Raw genomic sequence first — 25917 nt, 5'->3', positions numbered from 1 at the left:
TTAAACAACATTTTTGATAACTGATTAATCATGAGGGACATTTATCAGTCAACAATCATCAATTTTCCAGCTTCATAAATGTGAGGCTTTGCCTTTCTCTTTTTTAAATCATTGCAAATGGAATATCTTTGGGGTTTGGACTGTTAGTTGGAGAAAAAAGAGCCATTTGAAGACGTTGCTTTGAGTTCTGGGAAATAATGGAAATGATGATTTTCATTTTTATAAACAATTAATCTAGAAAATAATTAATCATGACATAATTGGTGGACTAATTCATAATAAAAACAGTAATTGTTTAGTAGTAGTTTAGTAGCACTGCTGTAACCTAATGGAACATTCACAATCCTGCTTAATTAAGAAATAGAGACTATATGCAAAGACACATCCATAGTGGTGTACTCTATCTCATTTTGCTTTTTGTGATCCTTCTCAGAGGCACTGTCTTGATACCATATTTGGCACAGAATATGAAATTGGAGGTCTGGGATGTGCAATATCCCCGTGAAGTAACTGGCAAACCTATGTATGTGTTGTGTGGGAGTGTGGAGACCCGCTGATAAGTTTCTGTAAGACCTATTAAGCACGGCTTACCAAGGGCCTGTGAGGCATCTGTTTCATATTGAGGTAATAATTTTTACCTCCCAGTGACGATAAATGTACATAATAGATGTGCACACGTGTACTGAAATTCAACCACATGTGCTTGCATGCATGTACTGTCCACATGGATGGACATGTGGAGATGTGCACACCCACACACGTTTCACCTGGGGAGGGATGCTGTTCAAGCTCTTATCCCCTGTTTCTTTCCACAGCATTAACTCCATAATTAGCAATTTTCCTATCCCCATGATTAACTCATTATCCCCACATAAAGCCACATCAAAGAAGACTTTCTGATTAGAGAGAAAGGTTGTTCTAGATGTGGTCTTCAGAAAGCCACAGGTAAAACACTCCACAGAGGCAGATAAAATGCAATGACTTGAAATATTTCAGTCAGACAAAAAAACAACGATTTGCCTTGTCCTTTGACTGTAAGACAAGTCTCTAGACCCAGGATATGATCTACTGTATACAATACAGTGCAATGCAGTGCTAATGAGGGGCAAGCTATTGATCCATGATGGTAAAGCTATCCTCGATGTGTCTTGCTGTCTGCTTGATTGAGGCACAGTAATGATGTAATCCCTGCGAATACATGTCTAATGAAAAGGCTTTCTGTGGGACTGAGATACTTTAATGTATCACACGCTGACAATTAGCTCCTCCATTTCAGTCGCAAATGATAACTGATATGAACAAGAACGTTTTCTTTTAAATGACATGGAGGTAGTTTTATCATTTAGATTCAACACTGTAGATATACTACAACTATACTGCATTAGGTGGTTGGTGTCCTTGCTGTCAAGTCATGTATGTCACAGTGTTGGAATCTGGCCAAATATGGATTACTGCTTCTCCTTCATTAACGTGGTCAATAACATGCGCTTGAAAAGTTCATTCTCACTCATTAGCAAAATCAGATGTCACTTGACACTGTATTGATGAGCGGTGTCAGAGGAGAAACATGTCTTAAGGCAGCGGTGATAACAACCAACAACATTTGTTACAAAAGATGATTGCAGCAAATACTCACAACAAAACCACGTCGTTAAACACCCTCACCTTGATGGGCAAAATGATATTCATGTTACTGTTGTATTTGAGCCGCCATGTGGCAACATTATTCTCTGACTCCTGTCAGGCTGCATATCTGTCTCAAGCATAGTATAAAAAACAGTCCAGTATATGGCCAAGCAATATATTTTTTGGTACAGGCACTGCTGTGTTATGGCTAGTCAATGTCACTGTCACCTAGCAACCACAACCATATGAGTTTGTCTTCAAGTGATAGTGATATCTGTTTTTTCATTATTTATTTGGCTATCTCAATATTATTTGCAAAAAAGAAAGACCCTGTCAGTCCAACATTTGGACTCCGCTATGGAAATGTTTTCACAATTATTTGATATTTATGTAACTTCAAAAGCTTTGCACAATACACGACATGTATTCCAAACAGATGGAATAGAAAATCTGAATTTACTTAAAGAGTCCTGTAGCTTTAAAGCTTCTGCCAGTAGAATTTGAAACTTTGGTGACCCCCTGAGTCCCATAGAGGTAGTGTTTTATGTCATAGACACTGACACAGTGAATACAAACCTATGTGACTTCCTCAACTTAAACTGTGCAAAACAACCACTTGTAAGAAGGATAATAGTTTTTCCATTGTAAGAGTTGTATTTATCAGCTCAGTTAAATTGGAATCTCTCAGTTCAATTAAATCAAACTGTTAAGCATTGCTTTCAAGTGACGCAACCAATATATGCCCCCCAAAAAATACTACAATGCGCTTAATATATCCAGTCCTAACAAAGCAGCTCTTTCACATAAATACAGCCGGAGCTAGCAGTGCAGCTTTCTCCAACACATGCCAACAAAATGATGCTGGCTAACAGGCTAGCATTACACTGAAAGGCAGCTGCTCTGTTTTGTGGTTGTAGATAGCCAAAAGGAACTTTCTCAACATAAGGTGAAGCAGTTCAGTAATTTTATTTAGACAAGGATGGTAATTTGTTAAAAAAAAAAACGGTATAATATAGTTTATTTAAGTGATATTTCTGTTTTAGTTTCCTTAAACAAATACCGTGTTCCATAAGCCTTAGACCACTACAGGTTAAATATCACCAGCTCAACAGAATGAGGTGAGTCAGTAGGTGAGTTAATGTATTATGGATGGATATGGTGCCCCCACTCAGCCTTGCTCACAATTTTTCCCAGTGGCCACTCGGGTATTGATGATACGTAATATCCTGCAAAAAAAAACCAAAAAAAAAACATGTTGCCCATGAACCACTATTATAAAAGAGACGTCTGTTAAACGTTCAAAGAAACATCTCGATCTGAAAACGAGGCCGGTTATTGCTCTTTGTGTTCTGAAGTTCTAAACCATGAAGGTTTTATATTTGCAAAACTTATCCTGAGCCCAGAAAAGTTAGTGAGCCAACTATGTGACGTTATCCTACTATAAAGACCATGGTGCTAAACAGGAACATGCAGGTGGAGCCAGCGGGAGAAACGCTAATGTGCATGTGCAGTGGGCTGCACAATGCGGAAGCAAACCTGGAAGCTATAGGAAAACCTTTGGGCTGATGGGTGAGTAATTTCCACTCAAGTGAATAGGTGCCATTTTTGAGTCTGGTATCAGTTCTTATAATACATTCATGGTTGAGTGTCTATGGCTTTCAGCACAGAAACATTTTTAGATGGCACAGATTACAGCTATTGTCTATGACAAGAGAGTGTGGGGAGATATAATGGATTCAAAAGAAAATACCAAGGTATAACTGTATTTTTAATATGATAAATATATCTTGCATTTTTTAAGATCACATTGCTAAAAGATTTCAACAGTAGGCGATTTAAAGGGGGTGTATTTTGGTTAGTTTGCTAACAAGGGGGATATCCCCTTGTTAGCCAGCCTCTCTCTCCATCCCCTAGTAGCAGAGAGAGTGCAGGGGCAGAGGGGTTGTTAAGCTGAATACGTATGCTTTATATATCTAAGATACAATCTATGGCCCCGACCATGGTTCTGAAATATCAGTAGCCTCTCTATGCTGTGTATTGATAAATCCATGGCGCTGTCCTTGAAGTTGCTGACTGATTTGTAATTGCGCCTTTTTGCACCCATTGGGCAACTACGGGTTTCAACTTCCACTGTAATAGCAAGTGCTGTAGTAGATACTAATTTATTTGCAGAATATAGTAAACCCCAGGAACATATTTCGCTTTCCAAGAAAGGAGCCCACAACAAGCTAGTGGAACAGCAGCTAGACAGGAAGTGGCGTCTGGACATAACTTTATGGGAACATATTATCAATATTTGGGGAAATACATCTATTCACTTTCCTGGCGAGAACTAGATGGTAAGATTGATATCACTCTCAAGCCTGAGAGTTAATTAAGGAGCCTGAGCCAGGAGGTGATTTGCTTCTTTTCCAACACTCACTAATTAACACTTTGTATTTTGTTTTTTAAGGTGACTGCACCCGGCCACTGTTTGTCTTGTGTTTGTCTTGAAAAGGTTAATTCAATTCAAATGACTTTTATTTATATAGCGCCAAATCATAACAGAAGTTATCTCAGGGCACTTTTAATTTAGAGCCGGTCAAGACTGTACTCTTTATTATTTACAGAGACCAAACAAATCCCACGTGAGCAAGCACTTGCATGACCAAATAAAAATTAATAAAAAATGATGTGTATGTGTATTCATGTGGGTGTGATTATATTGTACCGCTGTGGTTTTGTGCACATCTTAGTGTCTTCTGAAGTGCATACGTGGAGGGATCCATTATAGACAGACAGAGAAAGTGTCGGAGGAAACAACCTGCGATGATTTCAGGAAGGAGGGGAAGAGAGGAGCATCCGGGGCCAGCAGGGTGTGCACTGCTGGTGAAGGAGGAGGAAGTAGATGGTGCAGAGAGGTGTCAGGATCAGGAAGAGAGAATGAGCATCATCTCAGCAACAGCACCCCAGTGAGGTGTCAATCACTCGCTGGCAGCAAGCGGCCCTTCATTCCACAGCCATGCACTATTGATTTATTCATCCCTGCTCCCTCTTTATCCCCTCACCATCTCTGACTCGCACTCTTTCACTCCCGTAGCACTTCTTCCTGCCCTTTTCTTGTGTCTAACACCATCCCTCCCTCCTTCGTCTATCCATTCTTGCTGTGCTTTCTCTCACTCTTGTTGTCTCTTGCTGTCTTGCTCTTGCTGTGACTGCGAAATCCACACTGTCTTTGTGCATGTACACACATAAGTCAAGCCTACACCCTCTCTCTGTTTTTATCTGCTTAGCCATAAGTCTTCTGCTGTCATAATTTCACCATAAGCCTGACGTACGCCGACACAAAAATTGACATTTGTGTCTTGGCTGATTGACGTGCAGCATCGGATGCCTTTTCTCTGATGGCAACACGCACATACTCACACAAGCCAACATGCACACGCAGTTTGCCAGACAAGTGAGAGGAGGGAAAGAAAGAGTTTGTGAGGGAAAGAGGTGCAGAGAGGAAAAGCTAAACATCCTGAATTTGTTTCCCTTCAGCACAAGGCCTCCAATGTATTGATAAGAGCAATGCCACGGATGAGGAGATGGGTGGAGGGGTATGGGAGCACTGAACCTTAAATGCATCAAATTGATTCTCTACATCCCTCAGTGGAGTTCACATTTACAACTTAAAGCTAACAAACAAAAAGCTATATGGGTCAAACAATGCTTGTTTGGCACTTGCTTGGTTTAAGTGATTTGGAAAGATGTATAAAGATCTATATGGTTTAAATACATATGCCATGACAACATCTTATATAGATTTCATATTAAAATGCCTCCATCATTCCTTCAAAGGTGTTTATAGAAACAAAAGTTATACAAACTCCTTCTCTCCATTTGAAGTAAACATTCAATTGCATTAAATCAGGAATTATGTCCACTACTTATTCATTAGATATGGGATAGATAAAATCCATCTCCTAGCTGTTAATCGTGTTAAAACTCTTCTCAGTGGGTTCTCTGACCTCCTTTCATGGTTTCTTTTTATGCATGCAGTGAGGCGGGCTGCTGTGCGAACATGACTCGCAGGCATGTCCGTGATATCCGGTGGTGGGGGGTAAATCGGCGTGCTATATCAACGTCCCTGCGCACCAAGTCCCCCTACCAGCCCTTAACTCCTCATTAATTAGATGAACGCATATACAGGGTGGGTTTTTGAGTAGGTGGCGGCGACTCCATGCAGCTGCTAAAACAACATGACAGTTGACAGACTGGCTGCAGAGAGTGTGTGTCTGTGTGTGAGGTCTTAAAATCTGTTTTCTTACAGGTGAGATAATTGGGTGTTCTGCTTGAGTGTGATTTTGCAGGAACAAGCAATGCAATTATGTCACTCCACAAGTATCAAGAAAATATCATCTGATTTAAAGGTCGCTTTAGGAAATTCACTTGTTGGCTCCCAGGAATTAAACCTGCAATAATAGTTATTTTTTGGCCACTTGGGGGCAGCACAACAGGCTGCAAGTGCAATACTGATGCATCTACAATTTTACATTGACAGATGTTGGTATTAAACAAGGCCAACGTGTCAAATAATTAGATAAATGTAAGTAAAAGTAATCCCTGTGGGCAAAAAACTCAGAATTTAGACAGAATTTTCTCTGAATTTCCCACTTCTTTTTTTGACTGAAAGAAAGAAGGAAAGAAAGAAAGAAAGATAAATGGCTTTTTTGGTTGTAAACAAAAGTTACATATTTTCTGTTTTTTCCTGTGATGTTGTGCAGTATCTCAAGTTAGCTGCAGGCTAACCAGCTAACAGCAGAGGCTAGTTGGCAGCTAAAGTAGCGAACTGCTAACAACAAGTGGCTAGGGCTATATTTCCATCAGGAAACTTCATAAATCACTGAACAGCTGGAGGACATCAGAGGGAACATTTGAAAATAATTTCATAAAATATGATCCAGTTTCACAGGAACCAGTGAATAAAGTGAAAAAGTTTTGTGCATTTGTACAGCAATCAGTAAAGCCCAGTCCCCAGAAACACAGGCTCTGGCCGCGTCTATTGTTTTACCAACCTAATTGTCTCATTTGGGGTCTGATAAACAGTAAATTCATCAAATCCAGTGCCCCATATTGCTACTGTCCAAGCTAAGGTACTGAAACTGCCATGCCAGCGAGAGCACACCCATGAGGGGATTAAGCGGTGTTTACAAGCACTGGATGCAGCCACTCGACGGATTCCTACTGTCTGTTTTACTATGGATGATCTATTTTTGGTAATTCATAGTTTACCTTTTAGTGAGGTGCTGGGAACCCCAAACTAAACACATATATACAAACTACTCGCAACACACTCTGCACACTAAACACTTGCACAACACAAGCATGCCCTATCACCTATCCAATTACAAGCTTGCTTCTCCTATTTGTTGCATGCTGTGAAGAGAGCCCAGTTGTATGTGTGTGTGTGTGTGTGTGTGTGTCTGTGTTTGTCTTCTATATGTGTATATGTGTGTGTGTTTACTGGGATATAAAGAGTCGTTCTCTTTCCATGTGCTTTAGTAAACGGGTCAGTGCGTCTCCTGGGTGAGCTGGACTAAAGTCTGCTGCTCACTGACCTGAGGCTGCATGTCTGCACAGGACTGCGGGTGGTGCAGTGACCTCAGATCGCGGCTTGGCTAGAGGAGAGGAAAGGAAGGCATAAATATGGCCGAGTATGTCCTGAGCTCTGGTCACACTGTGCTGCATCAAGTCCAGGTCCTGGATTTAGAATTCTTCAGGTTAAGTCCCTGTAGTGGCTTTCGGTATTTGTCCTTCAGGCACTGTGCACTGGCACACTGCTTTTATCGGCTGTAGAGTTTTTCACTGATATGTGTTTCTATTACCGTCTTCTTTTTAAACATAACTGATTCATGCATTACATAAAGGGCAGAACAACAGCATGCTAGAGTTAACATAATATGAAATCCTGACCCAAATGTCATGAGTTATTACCCACTGGTTTCTAAGCTCCAGTGCTAGCTAAGGTTTTAGAGAAGATATTACACACACAGTTTTCTTAAGTATTATCTTAGTTATTAATGTTGAATCAAATTAGGTTTAATTCATTTACACATTGGATGGACGACTGAGAAATGCAACAGCAGAAAAAGCACAGGTGTAAAGCATAAATCACATAATGGCTGAATTCCATTTAGCTGCTTCACTTTCAGGGTTCTGATATTGTGCATGCTGGCTGTCACACTGACATGGCTTACTGGGACACGTGAATAGAACAGAGCCATCATTAATCATCATTAGCAACACCTGTGCTTTTCCTTCTATGACAAGTCAAAAATGTCTGCTGTGAAAAAGAGCTGTTGAACAATACCTGCCCCCAGCGTGAAAAAATGGTGAGATTGAGACTCAAACATTAGAACAAAGAGACCCATCTAATTCGTCAGAAGTTGGTGGACCAAACCAGGAATAAAAGGCAGAAAACTATTAAAATGTCAGTTTACTCCAACCAAAGTTCTTGTCAGATGGTTGAGCAGTGCCTGGAATCTCATCCTCCCCCTACACCTTTACAACATTGGAACTTAAGGGGGAGGGTGTGCAGGATATCGCAGTATTGGAACATATAATGCATCCTAACTCTTTCTATGACCACCATAGATTTCCAATAATTACAACAAGCACATGTCCATAATTAGCCAATCTTTCAGTGTGCTATGATGACACGTCTATGGTTTCATGTAGCAGTAGCTTGCTAAAATGTTAGTTCTAAACTGTTAATACGTCAAGGTTATTGTGTGTTTGCTTTTAAGTCGGTTTAAGTTAGCTTTCTGACATTACATGAATGCTAACTTCAAAAGCTGTGGACAAGGGACAAGATTTTGGTACCATAAACATTCTGGTTTCTGTTTGTAGTCCAGGTAGTATTGACCAATCACGTTTGAGTGGGCTTTGGTTGCGTGCAGGTCAACAGGCCTTGTGGAAAATAAGCAAAAGAGGTGGAACTCATTGGGTTGCATGCTATCTAAAAGTAATAAGTCAAAGTAATCCTTAAGTTTTAGTACTATTACTTGGGAGCAATCTCAGAACCCCTCGGTTATCGGTATGCAGTTATCTGTTTTTTTTTAATCCATTATCTGCTGGCTACACTGGAAGCCCCAGAGCCTAAATTTTTGTCAGACCCTAGCCAATGGGTTCCGAGATTGGCATTAATGAAAACTGTGAAAATGGCAATAGCACAATTGCTGTTTTGTCAGAGGTCTCTTTGATGTAGTGGACACACTGAATTGACCATCTCTTTTGATAATTGTCACTTCATTCAACTCATTCTGTTCGGCCCTTTGTAGTGAGACCATTTGGCTTGCTTCTGAGCTTTTAAAAAGGCATTCTTTGTTGCACAAAAAACATCAGTTTGTATATGAAGCAGCTTTGCACATGGTGTCAGTTATTGTCATTATTGATGTTATGTAGAAATAGACTTAACAGACATAATATTCCACACCAATACACAGAATTATAATAAGTCAGAGAAAGAAGACAAATGACAAGAGAGCAGTTTCTTGTTTGAAACTAATAAAAATTTGTTGGTTGGAAAATAATCTTTGTAGGCAGCATACAGTGTAATGACACACCAAATTAAAACTACATAGTGAGAAAGCACATCACCAATTTGAAAAAAAAAAGACAATGCAATTATCACATTTTCCTCATTTAAAGAAGCACCTAACACAAAATGTGTAGGGGGTTTGGCAGGATGAATACTCTGAGGATTTTCATACAGTGACACATTAGCATTTTGTGTTATGTGCTTCTATAAATGAGTGAAATGTGATAATTGTATCAAGTCACTTTTTAATGAAATTTAAGATGTAATAGTTTGAATAAATGTTCAGATACTGTACTGTCACTTTCCAGATAATTTCTTGTTAATGGCTTTTTTGTTTTAAAGCTGGTGGTTGGATAGGAAGAATGGGAAGAACCTATTACTTGCACTTTATTTCAGAAAATTCTACCTTCTTGCTTCAGTAAAAACTTTTTCAGGAAGGTGCTGCCTATTAGAAATAATGGGAGTTCTCATATTATTAGGCACACAACCCACCTGCAGCTCTTTATTCCTCACTGCACCAATCTGCTCCATCTCAGAGACATTCAAACAACCTAGTTTGAAGTGTTTTGTCATAGCCCACATAAAAATATTACCTGTTTAACTAATGAATTGCTGTCCTGATGATCCAGCTCTGCTGTGGTGACATGCTGTCCTCCACTTGGTTCTGCAACAGTAGCTCATCACTCCAGCAGCAGAGCAAACCGTGAAGCGGGCCAGCTGAACACGGTGCCAAATGTTCAGCTGCATGCCAATATTAGAAAGTGTGACAGTGAAGTTGTTTCATGAAGGGTTTTTTTCTCACTTAATTATCTTGAGGTTCAATAACAATCCATTTAAAAATGTCCCCCTGATTCAGTAATCTCATTTGGTCTGTATAAATTAGTTTAGAGGATATCTTAAAAAAATTAAGAATTACAGGAGACGTTAAATTAAGTGGACAGTTGGGCTTTGGACCAAGGAATTAAGTATAGGGTTTGAGGACAGAGCAACCATTTACAAATATATGTCATGTTTTCACTCATAACTCCTGAAGTTGAGGTGTAGAAGCTAAAATAAGATTAGGTAAAAACTGCAATTTGTCCAATACTTTGATATATGACCAAATACCTGCAAAACCATTGACATTCCCATCAGCTATCAGCTTACTTTGTGTTTTGTGGTAATTAGCAAATGTTAATGTTAAATGTGTCTATGTACAGCTTCACAAAGCCATTAGCATGGCTGCAGACTCTCAGTCTTGTTTAACCTCTAATACAAATATTAAATTCAATATTCACCTGGAAGAAGGTCTTCTAAGCATGTACTGTAGGAGAAACTATGGTGGCTGCAGAACTTACAAAAAGGCCCTATATATCTCCTTGTCCTCTCCCCGTTGTTCAAGCAACTACTAGAAATCCCCAGACGATCAGTAGGCGCTGAGATCTCCGATCTGGTATTACGGTACAGTGGGTTTCTGGAGCTTTTTGCTATAAACAGCTGTGCCTGTAAACAATCTATGAGAACTGTGAGAGTGAATCAAAACAGTAAAGTTGTGAGCAGTAAAACCAAAACAAAGGGCTAAATGACAATGACTCTGTAGGGTTACGGGAGACTGTAGAGACATCTGTCAGTTCTCTGTCAGTGTTCTCTTTCACTTATATGTAGTCATTTGATCCACAGAAATTATTCATAATATCAGCTTTAAATAAACAGCATTATAATTAAAAAGTAAAGGACTCTGGGAAGTTGGCAGTGTTGTATGCTCTCTAGTGGATTCATTCTTTCCGTGATTCTGACTGCAGCCTATTTGAGTGTTCGAGCATCTTGCCTTTGTAAAGAGAAAGTCCATGCTAGCCCCCCCTGGGGAGCCTGTTGTGAACAAGTGGGAAATGACAGGTTCCTGTCTAGTGTTGGCTAGCCTCTAATGTCTCTGTTCGGTCGTCCAGAAGAAAACCAACATGCAGCACGTCCTACTGTACAGTGACAGGGACAGGGACAGAAAGGAGTGATAAAGGCAGGGCGAAGGAACTGGAGGGAGTTCTGGTTTCCTGCACGGGTCAGTGCATCTCACATGTGAATGAACACCTGACACATTTTTGCTTGGTCTCTGTCATTCCTTTGTTTAAATGCTTTAAACAATCCATGGTGATTCATGCAATAAGCACGCCACATAATTCTTTTCATATAATATCTTACAGGTAGAAATGTTTAGTTTTTATCTTTTCTTCTACATTATTCTTTCTCCTCTTACATGTCCTTGCCTTCCTCTCCCTCTAGGATGCTTTTGAAGTGATGGTAGAGCTCTATGAATTCAACGAGATCGAGGGTCCATGCCTGGCCTTCATGAGAGCTGCATCTGTCCTGAAGAGTCTACCCTGGGCGGTGCAGTGCCTGGGGGACACTCACGACCTGCCTTGCCTGGGGGAACACACTAAGGCAATCATGGAGGTAAGGCCCACAGTCCAGCTGACAGCCAGTCCATCTGTATTATGTGCTGAGAGTGTTGTCATGAAACAACAGTTTAATTTGGGCAGCCATACTAAATGAATAGGACAGCAAACCCTTTGTTCATTTTTTGTCTTCTAGATTTGATTTTCTGACAGCATAGCTTGTGATACAGAAGTTTTCAGAAGCTGACTCACAAAAAAAGAGTTTCCAAACCAGTCTGTGTGTGCAAACAATAACTAATGCAGTGTTTACTACCTCTCTCACCCTGCAACTTTCAGGTCTCCTGAACATGATTTTTATACTGTTGCGAAATTATCTAAAATCTGTGGCTGCTTGAAGGGATAGAGTCAATCTAAACACTTTAGGAAAAACACTGGAAAATTGTCAGCAGTAATTTACATGTGATGTGATTAATGAGCTAAAACACTCAAAACCAACAGGATTACTGCTTTAATGTAGCAGTAGTCACACATAAACAGCGCACACTGCTGTGTCCGGCCGATATGGGTGGAGTGTCTCAAGGTCGGCTGCTCTTTAATCCAAACCCCCATGGTTCCTTCTCTGATGACCGTAGCCCATTTCTGTAATAGGTAATATGTGTTCCAGTAACAAAGCAAAAAACAAAGAAGTTTGAAGGAGCTAGCCAACTGGGTGCAGCATCTTAGCCATTGTGATAATCAAAATCTCCTGACCTTTTTAATCAAATCAAATCTGACATCATTCAGTAATCTTTTAGAAATAAAGCATTGACAGTATAAATAATGTATATAATAATGGAGCGACATACAAACTCTTCACTTCATGGAGTGAGTATTTCATATTATTGTGTGCAGATTGTTTTAGTGTGATGTCAAGAATGTAGCTGAATCTTTCTTCTTCTAACAATACAAGTCTGCACAAATGTGCTTTCTGGAGGTGACATCAAAGTGGAATTTCATCTTGCAGAACACATTTGCTGTGAGTTACTGAAGGTTAAAAAAATTCAATGTGGAGTTCAATCTTTCAACAAGATATCAAAAATAGTTTTGAAATTTCTAGTCCTAGACAGCCACGCTAACAAAACTCGCCTCACACATGAGCACACACTGACAGGCATCACACACATTTGTCTCGTCTGGGAAAAAAAAGTCTTATTGGGTCACTTGGCAATCATCCTCTCACCTACAGTCGTGCTCAGGGCAGAAATCATGGCAAGTTGTCAGGGAAAGTGTCGAGAAATGTTTGCTTGGGCAAAATGCCGAGTCCCTGTAGGAGAACAAGGTGAGCTCTGCAGTCCAACTCTCTGACACATTAAACCTAACATACACACTGCGGGTCTCAGAGCAAGTTTCAAAATCTGTCAAATCTGTCAGCACTGAGGCGGATTCATTAAACAAAATAAGATAAAGGTCCCAGGAGACCAAATTAGACTGCCTGTGAATGACCTCTCCCTGTTGTTGTTCTTACATGATTCAGATGCACACCCGGCGGTGAGGTTTTTTCTTTCGCTAGGTTGTCTCTTTAAAAGCAGATCGTGGCTCAAAACAAGAAAATGACATGACACAAAAAACAAAGTGAAACCAAACAGAGTAAAAACAAAACGCTTGATGTGCCTGTGAACATCGAAGTGACACTCTGTCAGCAGCGACTGAACCGCTCGATGCTGACTGAACATCCAAAGTGGGGGAAAGATATAAAACCTACTGACATGAAAGTCCAGGAGCACTGAGCCAGAGTTGGGGATGAATAGTCAGTATGTGTTTTCCTGTGTGTGCGAGAGACGTTGTGCATGTGTGGATGTGTGTCTTCCCCGGAGCAGGGAGCGTGTTGAAGCATTATCCTTGCGTTTGAGGTTGGCCCTAGCTCGAGGGTTGAAAAGCGGAGAGGTGGACGGATGGATGCATCGTTGAGCAGTGAAGGCTGTTTTAAACTGCAACTGTACTCACAGTCTGGATCTCAGGTCCACTGGTTCATTGATACTATAAGTCTTCCCTTCATGCACAAGATTAAAAAGCACACATATTGTACATATTGTAAAAAAAAAAATATACCGGCTCATTTTTAATGACTTTTAAAATTTCCCCATGGAAGATGGCTGATATTAACCAGATAACTGCTGCCCGATTTTATGCCTTCACATAATGAAGACAGTTTAAAGCAGCTTATGTGACCAGCAAATTAGTGGTGCTCTGCTGAGAGCTGCAGACAATTAAACGTGGAAAAGTTGTTTCAGTGCAAACAATAGAAGCTGGAGAAAACATTACCTTGGACTTTTTTATGAATACCATAAAACCGGTATTAATCCCAGGTTTTACAACAACAAAGTCGTTACTTCTTGAAAGGAAATGCAAATGAGGACATGAGGAACACCTGATTTAAGTGGAAACTGTTTTCAAATGAGCAGCAATTTGGGGCCATTTGTTAATTGCTGATGGAACCAAAAGCAGGGGGAAAACATGATGCTGCTGACACAAACAGTGTTTTTCTTATAATAATATCACCTACTTTACTTTTATGTTTTGCAGGAGATCCTTCAATATGGCCGCTCGTTTGAAGTTGAGAAAATACTGTCTGATGAAAGGTATCAAACGCTAAAGGTCAGTAGATGAAAAACAACTCCACCATTCGTTTGCTTTCTGCATTTCGGTGCTTTTGAAAATTGCTGTGAAAGTGATTTGCATTTGCTATCTCTTAAGGACACAGAGCTCTTCAAAAACTTTGAATGCTAACCCCTTCTGAGAAGAGCCTATCATTTCAGAGCATGTCTTCTTGATTACGTCCTTACCTCGTTTCCTGCCAGCTGTTCACGAGTGTGTTTGGGGTTGGACCTAAGACGGCGGAGAAGTGGTACCGCAGAGGGCTGCGCTCATTCAACGAGATTCTGGCAGACCGCAGCATTCGTCTAAACCGGATGCAACAAAGTGGTACATCAACATTTCACAATATCCACTCTGCCACTCCACAAATTATAGACTAAAAATTTCAACTTGAGTTTGCTTCCAAAAGAGACTCAAAGACCTAATCGTTACATTTCTCCAGGGGGCCTGCATGTCATTTGGGATTTTTTGTCCTTTTCTGTCCCACAAGAGGCTCCTTATGTGAGGCTCTATCTGTAATGTGTTTTCTCTAAAGTGAGGCCAGCAGGGAGTTTGCAGTGAAAACACAATGGAAAAGGCAGCAGGGGTATTTTTAATAAAAATCAATGAATAGTGACTGTGAAGGGGAACGCTTGCTGTAGAATTCCCATGAGCTCTCATCAATCAGCTGGGCAGAGTGGGCCATCACGGCAAGAACAATGAAAGGTCGCTAACTTACAGTGCCAGAGTTAGGATATCACATGTTAGTGGTATTTCTAAAGGAAGAAAGATTTTTGTTCATTTTTCTTTGGGGAATCATTACTTTTGTTATATTGTTATTTTCTTTAATTACTGACGGATTTCGCTGAAGATTTTGGACAGTTTCCAGAGCAGTAGTAAATTAATTTTGTGCTAAAATATGATGTTTGAGTCTACGGCTGTTCTCATTTGATCATTTGCAATTGTTGATCTTTAGCAGTCATGGTGAAATAATGGCAACCATTATCAGAAGGGTTTGTCATGTTGTGAACATATTACATAGTTTGAGTAAGCATGATGAAAGCAGAAAGGTCATCATGTTGAGTCACTTGTGAGATTTTATGATATCATTTCTACAGCTGGATGAGCAAATATGTAAAAAATGAGCTGGAGGGATGTAAGAAACACAATCTATATTTATAGCCATGCTAGTGGTTCTATAGGGATGGCAATGTTGGTATATCTGCTGGTTCACTACTGTGGTCCAGACTGAAAACGCTCCACAAGTATTGAATAGATTGCCATGAAAGGTTGTACAGACATTCACAGACCTCAGAGGATGAAGCCTACTGACGTTTCCTGTAGCTCAACAGTAGGTCAAAGTTTTTACTTATTCTGTAAAATATATCAGCTACAACAGTCTGCCATCTATTTAACATGGTGCCCAGATGCTGTATTCTAATGATGTGGTTGAACTTTTTGACCAACCGGAATTTGGTACATTCATGAATATGAATTGTAATCACTTTGGTGATCCCTTAACACCAACACTTATGTAGCGCCATCTTTAGGTCAAATCATCAGTTTGTCCAGTGCTTTGGACAAATACATGAAAAATTAATGGCATTCCTATCAGCCTCAGCTGTATTTAGTGTGCCACAGGAACACTATTACTATTCCTCTACTTATTATTTTTATACTAATTCTTCTTCTGTATACAGCTCCTACATTTTAAAAGCTACACAAGCCTTGTGCTGTTCAAAGTGGGAAAAGTGAGCATGAGTATTTTTAATTATGAGTTCAACAAACACTATGACCTGTACTGTGGACTGTATGGTCATTTTTCTAACTGTTCATAAAGCAAACATAAAGCATAAATGATCACAACATGATGTGTGACATCTTTTGACACTCATGTTTGGTTGTATAGATCTCAGTTATCTGGAAGAATACAATTGCTGGTAATGCCTGTAAATATAATAATACTGCTGGCGCACTCATGCTAACGCACACATGCACACACAGTAATTGTTGTGGACAGTATGCAAACAACCGCTGTGGAGGTGGTGCACAGGCTTCCACAGGGATCATGCTGAGAGCTTTAATAATGTTTAAGCATGCTGTTTTTATAATATGTAATAATATGTAATACATATGGTATGGTACGCATATGTTTTTTTGCATGTTAGCAATATTTGCACAAAGTACAGCTTGGGACTGATAATGTAATTTTGAAGATATTTGTTCATAAACCAACATGTTGGAGTTTCAATTTTAGTCTGGACCAAAGCGGTGGACTGGCTGTCAGTCGGACATTTCTATCCTCAGAGACATACCAGCAGCATGCCTAAAAACAAACAAATAATGATTTTGGTTAAAAAAGAAAAAAAAGAATGGAAACTTAAAGAAGTAAAATAAGTTACTGTTCAGAGCATATCTTCAGTGATTATTCTCTGAGGTGATGCAACGTTCAAATCTGAAAGAAATAGCTGAGGGAACAGGAATACAGCAATGTAGGAGCATCCAAACATGCAGATAACATCAGCCTCAATTGTTGTCAGTGATAGAAATCCCACAGAGCATTTAATGTCCGTGGTTAAATGTCTCAAAGGGAAACACTGATATGCAGCTTTTCATTTGTCTGCCTCATTTCTCTGCTTCTTCTGCTGCTCAGGATGTTGCTGGGTGCATATACTGTAGCACTGCATGAGGTGGTAATTCAAAACATTATATTACACTGCTTGCAGGTTCTCATTCAGTTTGAAACTCCATCCAATAATGTATTACGCTGACAGACATCTTCATCAAACTGGTCATAATCCATCATTGGGAACACTGCAGTCTCTGCTCCATGCAGAGAAATAATGCGAGTTTTTGACATGGAAAATGTGTTTGAACCCTGATCTCTCCACTGTACTCTGTAAATCTTAAAAGGGCAGAAACATGGATTATCCCAGTTATGTTATTGCAGTACAGATGGAAATGTCATTAAAGGTTTTGTAATTAATTGGCTTGTATGTCCGTCTGATCCAAGAGAAGCAAAGGAGAATTTTTTATGTAGCACAGAAACGTGAAAAAAAAAAAAACTAAGTGAGATGCTTGAAATCAACAAGATACCCATCAATCCATCAATCATGATTTAGCTCAGTATCTACAGTGGCTGTAATTCTCTTGTGTTTGCAGCAAGCATGCACCTCTAGTCACCTCCTATCAGCCAGCAGAACACATCACATTTTACCTTACTTTTAATTCACCCTGACTCTCCACTTCCCCAGAGCAAATGGCTATGATTGATGGCAGGCTCCCAGACTAATAACCACGTGGTCTTTTCCCTGCAGGTTTTCAGCATTATGGAGACATCTCCAGGGCTGTCAGTAAAGCAGAGGCCCTAGCCCTGAGGAACATTATTGACGAAGCTGTCCATGCGATCACACCGGACGCCGTGGTGGCACTGACAGGTGGCTTTCGCAGGTACAGGACTTGTCTCCTCCTTTCAGTGTTGATATGGTAGTTGAAATAGAATGGCACTTCCTATGCTGCACTTTTTCCACACTATATTTGTTCAACTCATTTTGGTTACGCACATGAGAATGCAGAGATATTAGAAATGTCTCAAGAGGTCTGCTTGAATTCTCATCCTTATTACTACTGTCACACTAAGTCACAGAGGGTGTGTGGGTAGACGCGTCAGAGCTGCTGGCGCTTGAATGCATCCTGCAGTTGATATGAATTGATAGATCAAATATGTTTATTTGACAACACAGTGTGTGACAGCTCACAATCTCTTTGTTCTTGATAATAAAAAAATGAATCTTGAGTGCACAGGTCATTCCCAGCATAGTGTTGCATTTACATTAAGATGATGAAATGCATTACATTGTCAATCTCAGAGTGCATGCTGAGTGCTCCTTTAAAGCTACCTACTGAGTGCAACTATTTGCTCACAGCTGGCGCCTCCCTCCATCACCACCTCTTTGTGCTGCTCTTTTTTTATGTGCGCTGCTTTGTGCCTGAGTAAGCGTGGAGCACTCTACTCTGTGGTGTTGTAAAAATCCAGCCATAACCAGTGGCGTGTGAGGTAAATAATTCAAAAGCAGTCTGGCAGTAAGGACAGGCGCTTGCCTCTCAACAGGGGTGACAGAGCTGCCACAGCTTAGCTGATGGTCTTTAATAGTGCCTGAGCTACAAATGTTACATGTTGCCAGGGAGAGTTCCCTTTTTTCTTTAAAAAACATATGAATGTTTCCCTTTTCTCTATTTATTGTATTCTAACATATTCCAGGTTGTCAAAGTTTGGTACGAAATTATCATAAACCAGTGGTTCTCAAACAGACACCAGAGAAAATTCCCGCTCCACTCCCCACAATATTTATCAATCATTAACAGTGATAGGAGAAACAAAACTAATAAAAAAGGATCCAAGTGGAAGTGAAATAAAGGTCAGCACAATGGCTTCAGCAAACCCTTTATTTTCCCTCCATAAATCAGATTCATTCAGCTTTGTTCCACTCCATATTTCTCCCCAGGTCATCCACGCTCCACCTGCAGTGGCTCAGCAGGGCCCGCCCCACAGTTTGAGAAACGCTGTCATGGACTGACTTTTAAAATGAGACAAAGTAACTTTTTCTAAACAACAACCACTGTGGCAAGTGCCACTCAGCGACAAATTTAGCAAAAGTTAGAAGGCTAAGCTGTTGTTGCAGTAGCACAAGTGGAAATGAGTCATAAGCTGTGTCTCATTCTATTTTACATAGAAATTTAGTACTGAACCATAAAACACTATATTCCACAGGCTATGGCGCTTCTGGCTTTTTTCTGACAGAAGCTGTCAGTCTGGTAACGGTTAGCTGTCGGTCTTTTCTAAAGAGCTCCAGCTTAGTCATTCATAAAGTACCCAGCAAAAAACCCCAACAAAAACTACGTTCATGGCTTGCATGGTACGCTTGGTAGGTGTGCTAAGTGCTGAAATAATATACTCTCACGCTGCTTTGTGTGTGCATAGGTGCATACATGTGCGCATGTATGAACGTGCTGTAAATTTCAGGGTCCCGGTTTGGGGGTTGGAAAATATGGTCAGCCTAAATAGGAAGATTGTATTATTTCTTCTTTTAGAAGTTACATAGTCTAGCTTTCATGTCGGGACTGTGTTGTATATTTAATTTGTCTTGGTGGTCCACAAGTTTCCTAAGTAAAGATGGTATCAAACAGCACAAGAAAAAAAATCCAATATCTCTAATCTTCAAAAGGATAAATGACAGCTGGAATGATATCTGATTATGTAAATAACTGCTGCTCAAGGGGAAAATGTGGTAAAGGAGATGAGAAAAGTGATTAGAGCATCATGGATAGTTAACATCAAGAATGAAGGGGAGGAACGGCGCAAGATTTATGGGCCAGGAGTCTGCTGCAAAGTGTAAAGGGGCCTGTGAGAGAGTTTTTATGGCTTCAAACACAGGGAGATGAAGCACACATTTACTTCATCTCATATTTGGTGCAGGCTTGGGGAGCATTACGTGAGATCTAATTGGAATCATGCGGAGCTATAATTGAAGAATGATGACTTGTACATTATCAGTCAGTAAGTAAGTAATTTACCTTTATCTTGTTGAAAAACTGATTCTCCAGACATGGTTAAAACACAGCAGGGGGCGTTAGAAGGCCCATTATATCAAAATAGTTTATATGCTCTCTAAGATGCCAGCAGCACCACTAATAACCCACTAATTCTCTTCAGTGTGACATATTTGAAAATTTCCCCTTCTAAAGTCCTGTCAAAACTCGATTTAATTACCTATAATTTTGAGTGTGATGTGGAGTCTCTTATTAGCTTCATCTTTCCAGCCGATAGCCCTTGTCAAACATGGAAACACACATATACTCTATACCTCTTTAAATAGATATACTTGGCTCTGGAAAATTCTTTCATCTCTGGATAACGTACACAAAGAAGCAACTGGGCTCCGAAAAGTTTCAGGAAATAAGCGCCGTGCTCCAGTAAACTCAAGCTGTCATCCACTTCAGAGGGAAACAGCATGGTGAGGATTTGTTGATGCCACTGACATTAGCCTTATTGAAAGGACAGCTGTGGAAGGCGGGTGACAAGTCTTAAAGCGGTTTTGTTGGGGGGAGGATTAAAAATAGATTAGGCTTGAAAATACAGCTTCTACTACCACTGTCGGTGAAAGGCTCACGCAGTGTCAGCGGAGCGCTGTATTTATTTCGGTGTGAAGCCTGCAAGTCCCTGCTGTGGATCTTATTTAACATCAGATTGTCTGGAATACGACTCAAAGTGACACTGATGAGGGGGCCAATGGTGTCTGCTCTCAAATCCTCAAACAGGAGCCGAATCCTGCTGCATTGTTTCCCCTGAACAACAACAGAGATAAGTCATCCTTATCAGTTTAGTTCAGGGTGTCATGATTTTTAAAACCAACTCTATTATCAGCTTGCAAGGGAAAGAGCAAAACAAGCTGTCTCATCATGAGGTATAGCCCACTGATGCTTCACACTGGCTGCTTTTTCTTCCTTTTATGTTATATCTTACTGATTATCACCTTGTTTTTCTGCATTAGCAAGAAACTAAGATGGCAAGCGAGATACAAGGTGAAATGATGCATTAGTATGCACGGACCTGTTTCTTTTCCCTGACCAAACTCTCCTTCCTGCAGATGAATGCATTCTGTGAAATTTCCAGCAGCAGCAACAACACTTCCCACATCTGTATTATTTATACATGTCGCCCTGTTGTCCACGCAAATTTGTAAATAACCATGTATATTTCATAGGCTTTGTGCAGAAAGAATAAATAATTTATCATTTTCCCTCACGCAATAAAATAGTAGACTGGCTAAATTCAACTGCTTTACTCTGTGTTGCACCAAATTGATAGAAACACTGGTGGTATTACTGGGCACAGTGTGTTAACAGCCCATCAAAGCTCATATTTTCAGCAGAATCTTCCCAGCCATATCTCCTGCTGAGCAGGAGTGAATGCCTAATGCTAAATAACAACAGAATTCTAAAGGTACACCATTAGAGGCAGAGCAGAAGAAAAACACCGTCTTTACTGGGGAGAATGTGCCCCACGTGCTGTCTACTTTTTCCGCTGACTGGGGTTGAACGAGAGGAGGTATCTGCACAGACCCGACACATACTAATGCGCCGGTGCAATCAGGAAGGAGCGGAGAAGTGTAATGCCACGGTCTTCCTCTCCTCAAATAACCATCAATTCCCATGTTAGCCCTCTCACGCACACAGGCTTTGATAAAATCAGGTTGTTTTTAAGCCCTGATTGGAGGTAAACTGAATTTATGCTGATGATCTCTCCGTCTCTCTCCTGCTTCGGTTTTTTACTATTCATGGCACACATTTATGCAGTGCACTCGAGTGAGTTTTGCCAGCGCAGCAGAGGCTAGCAGTGAGATTCACTTAACAACTTGAGCGCACTGTACAAGCTGGAAGTGTTGTGGAATCTCAGTGTTGCCAATTAAGAGTGTTGGAGGGTTCGGAGGAAAGTTGCTCGTTCAGCAGATGGAAATCTGTGATGCAGTCTCAAATAGCCGTGTTCTACGAGTCAACTCATTAAAGAAGTGTCAACTTTTCAAATAAAGGCCTACATGAATACCACTGAGTATGAACACAAACCTAAAACTGAGTACTACCACATCTTCTATTACTCTTGAAAGAGAATAAATTATATACAGTCACAGGGCAAGTTAAATGACTGTGACTGAAGCAGCATCTGCTGAGTGAACCTGTTAATGCCACAGGGGTACATGCTCTCTGCCACTAACGCTAACCATTAACATTATCATGCCTGGTGGAGCTCTAATGGCTGTTTTTCTAATACTTCCCTGCTCCCTGAATTAGCAACGGTGACCTTTGAAGCTTACCCAGGAGCCATTCACAGCCTCTCTCCGTTCCTTTAATGTCCCTCTCTCTCGCTGCTGTCACTCATTCGTTGGAGGTGGTGAGGAGAGATCAAACCCGGAGCCTCGTGGCAGCTGAGGTTTCTTTGGAGCCGCATCGCCCCTGACATTCGTTGTAATTTCACTTTGTTGTTAGCGGTGACACCGGCACTAACGTCTGTATGATTTCACCTATTGTTTAACAAAAGTTGAGTGAGAGTGTGCGTGTGAGTGGGCTTTGGGTAATGATTAGTTTGAAATTATGCCTGGCCCTTTTGGCAGGTAGCGCCCGTGTAGGCCGAAGCTGAGGTGGCAGCCAACTTGAGCAGATCACAGCCTGGCAGGGGGAAGCTTCTGTAATTTGAGGGGCAACTTTGGCGCTCATGGATGATGTTTGCTGTGTGTTTTTGTGGGCATTGTTCTTATTTTTAAGACTGATAAAAACCTTGCCATATGAGGTTGTTTTAGTGGGTTACTTCAATCACAGGAGCCCACTTTTTCTTTTCATTATTCAACTTGACTGCTGTTTGAGTCGTCTCAGAATGAAAGGCAGGGAAACACCTTAGACCGGTGCTCAGTCCAAACACATTCACTCTCATTATTTACACTTTGGGGCAGTTTCCAATTCAGATGAAATTGTCAAATTGTTGCTTTAGGCCACCATTGTCTTGGTGTCTTGCTTGAAATAAAGCCAGTGATAATTTGAATCAAGACTTTATTTGGAAAATTAAAATACAACAGCTTTACTACATTTCCGTGAATTTGGGTGTAAGCTGAAATGCACACAAGTGTAATGTAGACATGTGGGTGTTGCCAACTGGTTTTGTAATTGTGTCGACTGGAGGTGCATGCAGCCCCGGCAAAACATGGACCAGTCTGGAGAACTGGCAGGAACAGGATGAATGTTTTGCTAGTAGGAGGAATACATTATCAGCAGGTGGACTTAGAACGCGCTTCAGTAATAGCCAATCAAATCAGCTCCTGTCATGACCTTCAAAGCAACAAATATAAATACACTTTCAAGGACAGGCGATGTCCCATGTGTGCATGATGTTTATTAAATTCACATTTCAGGAAACATTTAACTTCCTGTCACCATCTGTTTTAGAAGTAATTATATTTGCAACCAAGTATTCATTAGTAAAAGGAAATGTTACATGCAGTCAAATTAGGAGAGACTTGTGTTATTAAATTGATTTATTTGACATAGTGCAGAAAAGTAAGTTGATGGTAATATTTTAAGGCAGTAGAGATGCCATGAGCAATACTGGAATATTCGATTCGAGTCTGTGGGTGAAAAGAAATGGCTGAAGGGATGGATGTGACATGCAGGGGGACTTCTGATGAGCTCAGTGGAAGGACCCATGGGTGCTGGACGTGATGAAAACCGGAGGTGAATGGGGTGGAGTTGGGTTACATCGATCTGACACTGGAATGACAGCCGACAGCGGCAGAGAAAGGAGCAGTTTGGTAGTTTGACAACAACGATATGATTGGCTCACATAGGTCGTGGCAAGAACTGGCAAAACGCCCTCCGTCAGCAGATTGAGTTGGAAGTGGGAAAAGGAGGAGAGAGAGAGAGAATAAATAGTATGATCCTCCATCCTGATTGAACCTGTTAAGTCGAGCCAGTGTGCCTCCTCCCTCTGATGGTAAAATTGAAACTCTTCAAATAAAATATGAGAGGGGTCCGATTTGTAATGTAATATTAGCAGCCAGAGACGTTCTTACATGCAGTTTGGAAACTTGATTCCAGCGTTTGACCCTCACCCTCAGACACATAGCAGTAGCCAGTCTAGCTTTAAGCTTAACAGTATTATACACTGGTTCTGCATAACAGTCTGTATTATAGATTAGAAAAAACAATAACAGGATCTGTTTGTTTGCCCTGAATGTCCTCAGTCTCCTTAGACAGTAAATGCATTGTTGTAACCTGATACACTTTATATGAGCACTCCAGCATCCACATAGACACCTATAGATTTATAGGAGGAAACTTCACTCTGTGTGTTATGGACGCTGACAGCTGGAGGATAAGAGTTCACTGGAAGACCGAAAAATTATTTCATCTTTGGATTAAAGATAAGTGAATTCTTTTCACACCAAACCCACTAACCTAACTGTACAATACTGATCATCTTCGGTGCCTAACAAAGACAACAGTGTGTCATCTGAAAGCTCAAATGTATTTGGAATGGAGTTTTTCAATCGTCTTTATAAAGAGCATACACAACCCTGGGTTGTTCCTGAGTTAGTAACAATGGAAGTGGAATATATCTGATTAACTTCAACTATCTGTACTCTATTTGTAAAACTGAATGGTGCCACTGAATCAGATAAGAATTAACCTCCATTTGAGTGATCTGGGCCAATAAGAGCTCTGGCTGATTTGTGTTGAAAAAACTAATCTAATCTAATTGCTTCAATATTAGGTATATCAATGTTTCTGCATCTTCTCCACACATTGACTCCCGTGTGGAAGTGGACTGTGCAACATGTACGTGTGTTACAGCACAGGTTAGCTTATAAGTAAATACATTTATGCCACAGTATGAAGGTGCGATAAGGGAGCACAAATCGACAGAACTCCACCACTGGTTCTTAGAAACCTCCCACTCTGAGTCACACAGGGCTAAACATTTTACATGCAGAAACAGATTTTGATAACCTAATAGCTTGAATTTAGATTTTATCTGCATGCCTCATTACATACTCTGACAGTGTTGTGCTCAAAGACATTTTCAGTGAAGACATTCATTCAACATGAATTTAAATAAGAATATGTCTTACTTATTGTAACAAAACAAATCACTACCCCGAAACCATAAACCAGCTTTAAACAAGTCATATTTCTAATCCACAGTGTGTGAGAGAGCTACTGAAATGCACAGACATCAATCATCCCAAGCTGCATCTTCATTCCTTTTGTGTACAAATGTAATGTAAATGCAGGGGTTCTCTGCTGAGCTTTTCATATCTTTTCTTATCTGTGCCTGCCTGATAATCACTTGATAATCACTTACAGTACCGAAACACCCCTTGCCTGCAGTAGTGCTGACAGAGAAAATGCATTGTGTAAGCGCTGTCAGGCTCCATATGGGTCTGCTTTATGACACTGATCCAAGTAGAAAATGATGATTCTCATAAAAGTTAAAGCTCTGACAGCTGAGGCAACAAAAAGGGAGCTTTTACACTTAACAACTTAGGACAAATTACTTGTTTGAATAATGAAAAAAGTCAGTGCCATTAGTATGGCCTGTGCTTTTAATAGCTCCGGCTGCCACCTTCCCTCTTCATCAGTTAAGAGCTGTGACTAAAAGATAATTCTTTTCATTATTTCCTTCACACAGTGAGTGGGTAACAGTGGTATGTCTTTATCTCCAGGGGGAAGGAGTTTGGTCATGACGTAGACTTTATCGTGACCACAACTCAGATGGGGAAGGAGGAGGGTCTGTTACCCAGCATCATTGATAAACTGACAAAGCAAGTAAGTATGTTGTTCCACTTCTTTTTGCATTTAAGGGAAGTAATGAGGATGTTAAGCCATCATTTGTGAATGAAATGTTGTGCTTTCCCTACAATTTATATAATTACTAAGCTGTATTGGTTTAAATCCAAATCACTCAATTTAAATGTATTTTGGAAAAACAAAAATTGATCATAGGTTAAGGTAAATATGAAAACACAACTTTGTGGACAAAATGATAGGATAAACAGAGCACTGCAGAATATTCTCTTGAAAACCTGTATTTTCGTACTACTCGAGTGTTACAATACAATAAGTAGTAAAACTGCTTTGCACCCTTTAGGGTCTCAAGAAACTAAAACTTTGGGGTCCTTTTGGCCATTAGTTTTTACC

At 40.3% G+C, this 25917-nt stretch overlaps 1 protein-coding gene across 1 annotated transcript in view; it reads left to right on the top strand.

Annotated features, from left to right (window-relative positions):
* The window catches only part of dntt (deoxynucleotidyltransferase, terminal), a 71294-nt gene that overhangs the window by 7896 nt on the left and 37481 nt on the right, over nt 1–25917 (top strand). Inside the window, exons 4-8 of the mRNA XM_035663971.1 lie at nt 11447–11617; nt 14122–14193; nt 14397–14520; nt 17490–17622; nt 25443–25545. Of these exons, the coding sequence (XP_035519864.1) occupies nt 11447–11617; nt 14122–14193; nt 14397–14520; nt 17490–17622; nt 25443–25545 (603 nt within the window). The remainder of the gene's footprint in view (nt 1–11446; nt 11618–14121; nt 14194–14396; nt 14521–17489; nt 17623–25442; nt 25546–25917) is intronic.

The sequence above is a fragment of the Morone saxatilis genome, unplaced genomic scaffold (genome assembly GCF_004916995.1).
Source record: "Morone saxatilis isolate NCDOM2014 unplaced genomic scaffold, NCSU_SB_2.0 Contig19, whole genome shotgun sequence".
Taxonomy (NCBI): domain Eukaryota; kingdom Metazoa; phylum Chordata; class Actinopteri; family Moronidae; genus Morone; species Morone saxatilis.
The sequence above is the reverse complement of the archived record's forward strand: the minus strand, read 5'-3'. Positions and strand labels throughout refer to the sequence as shown.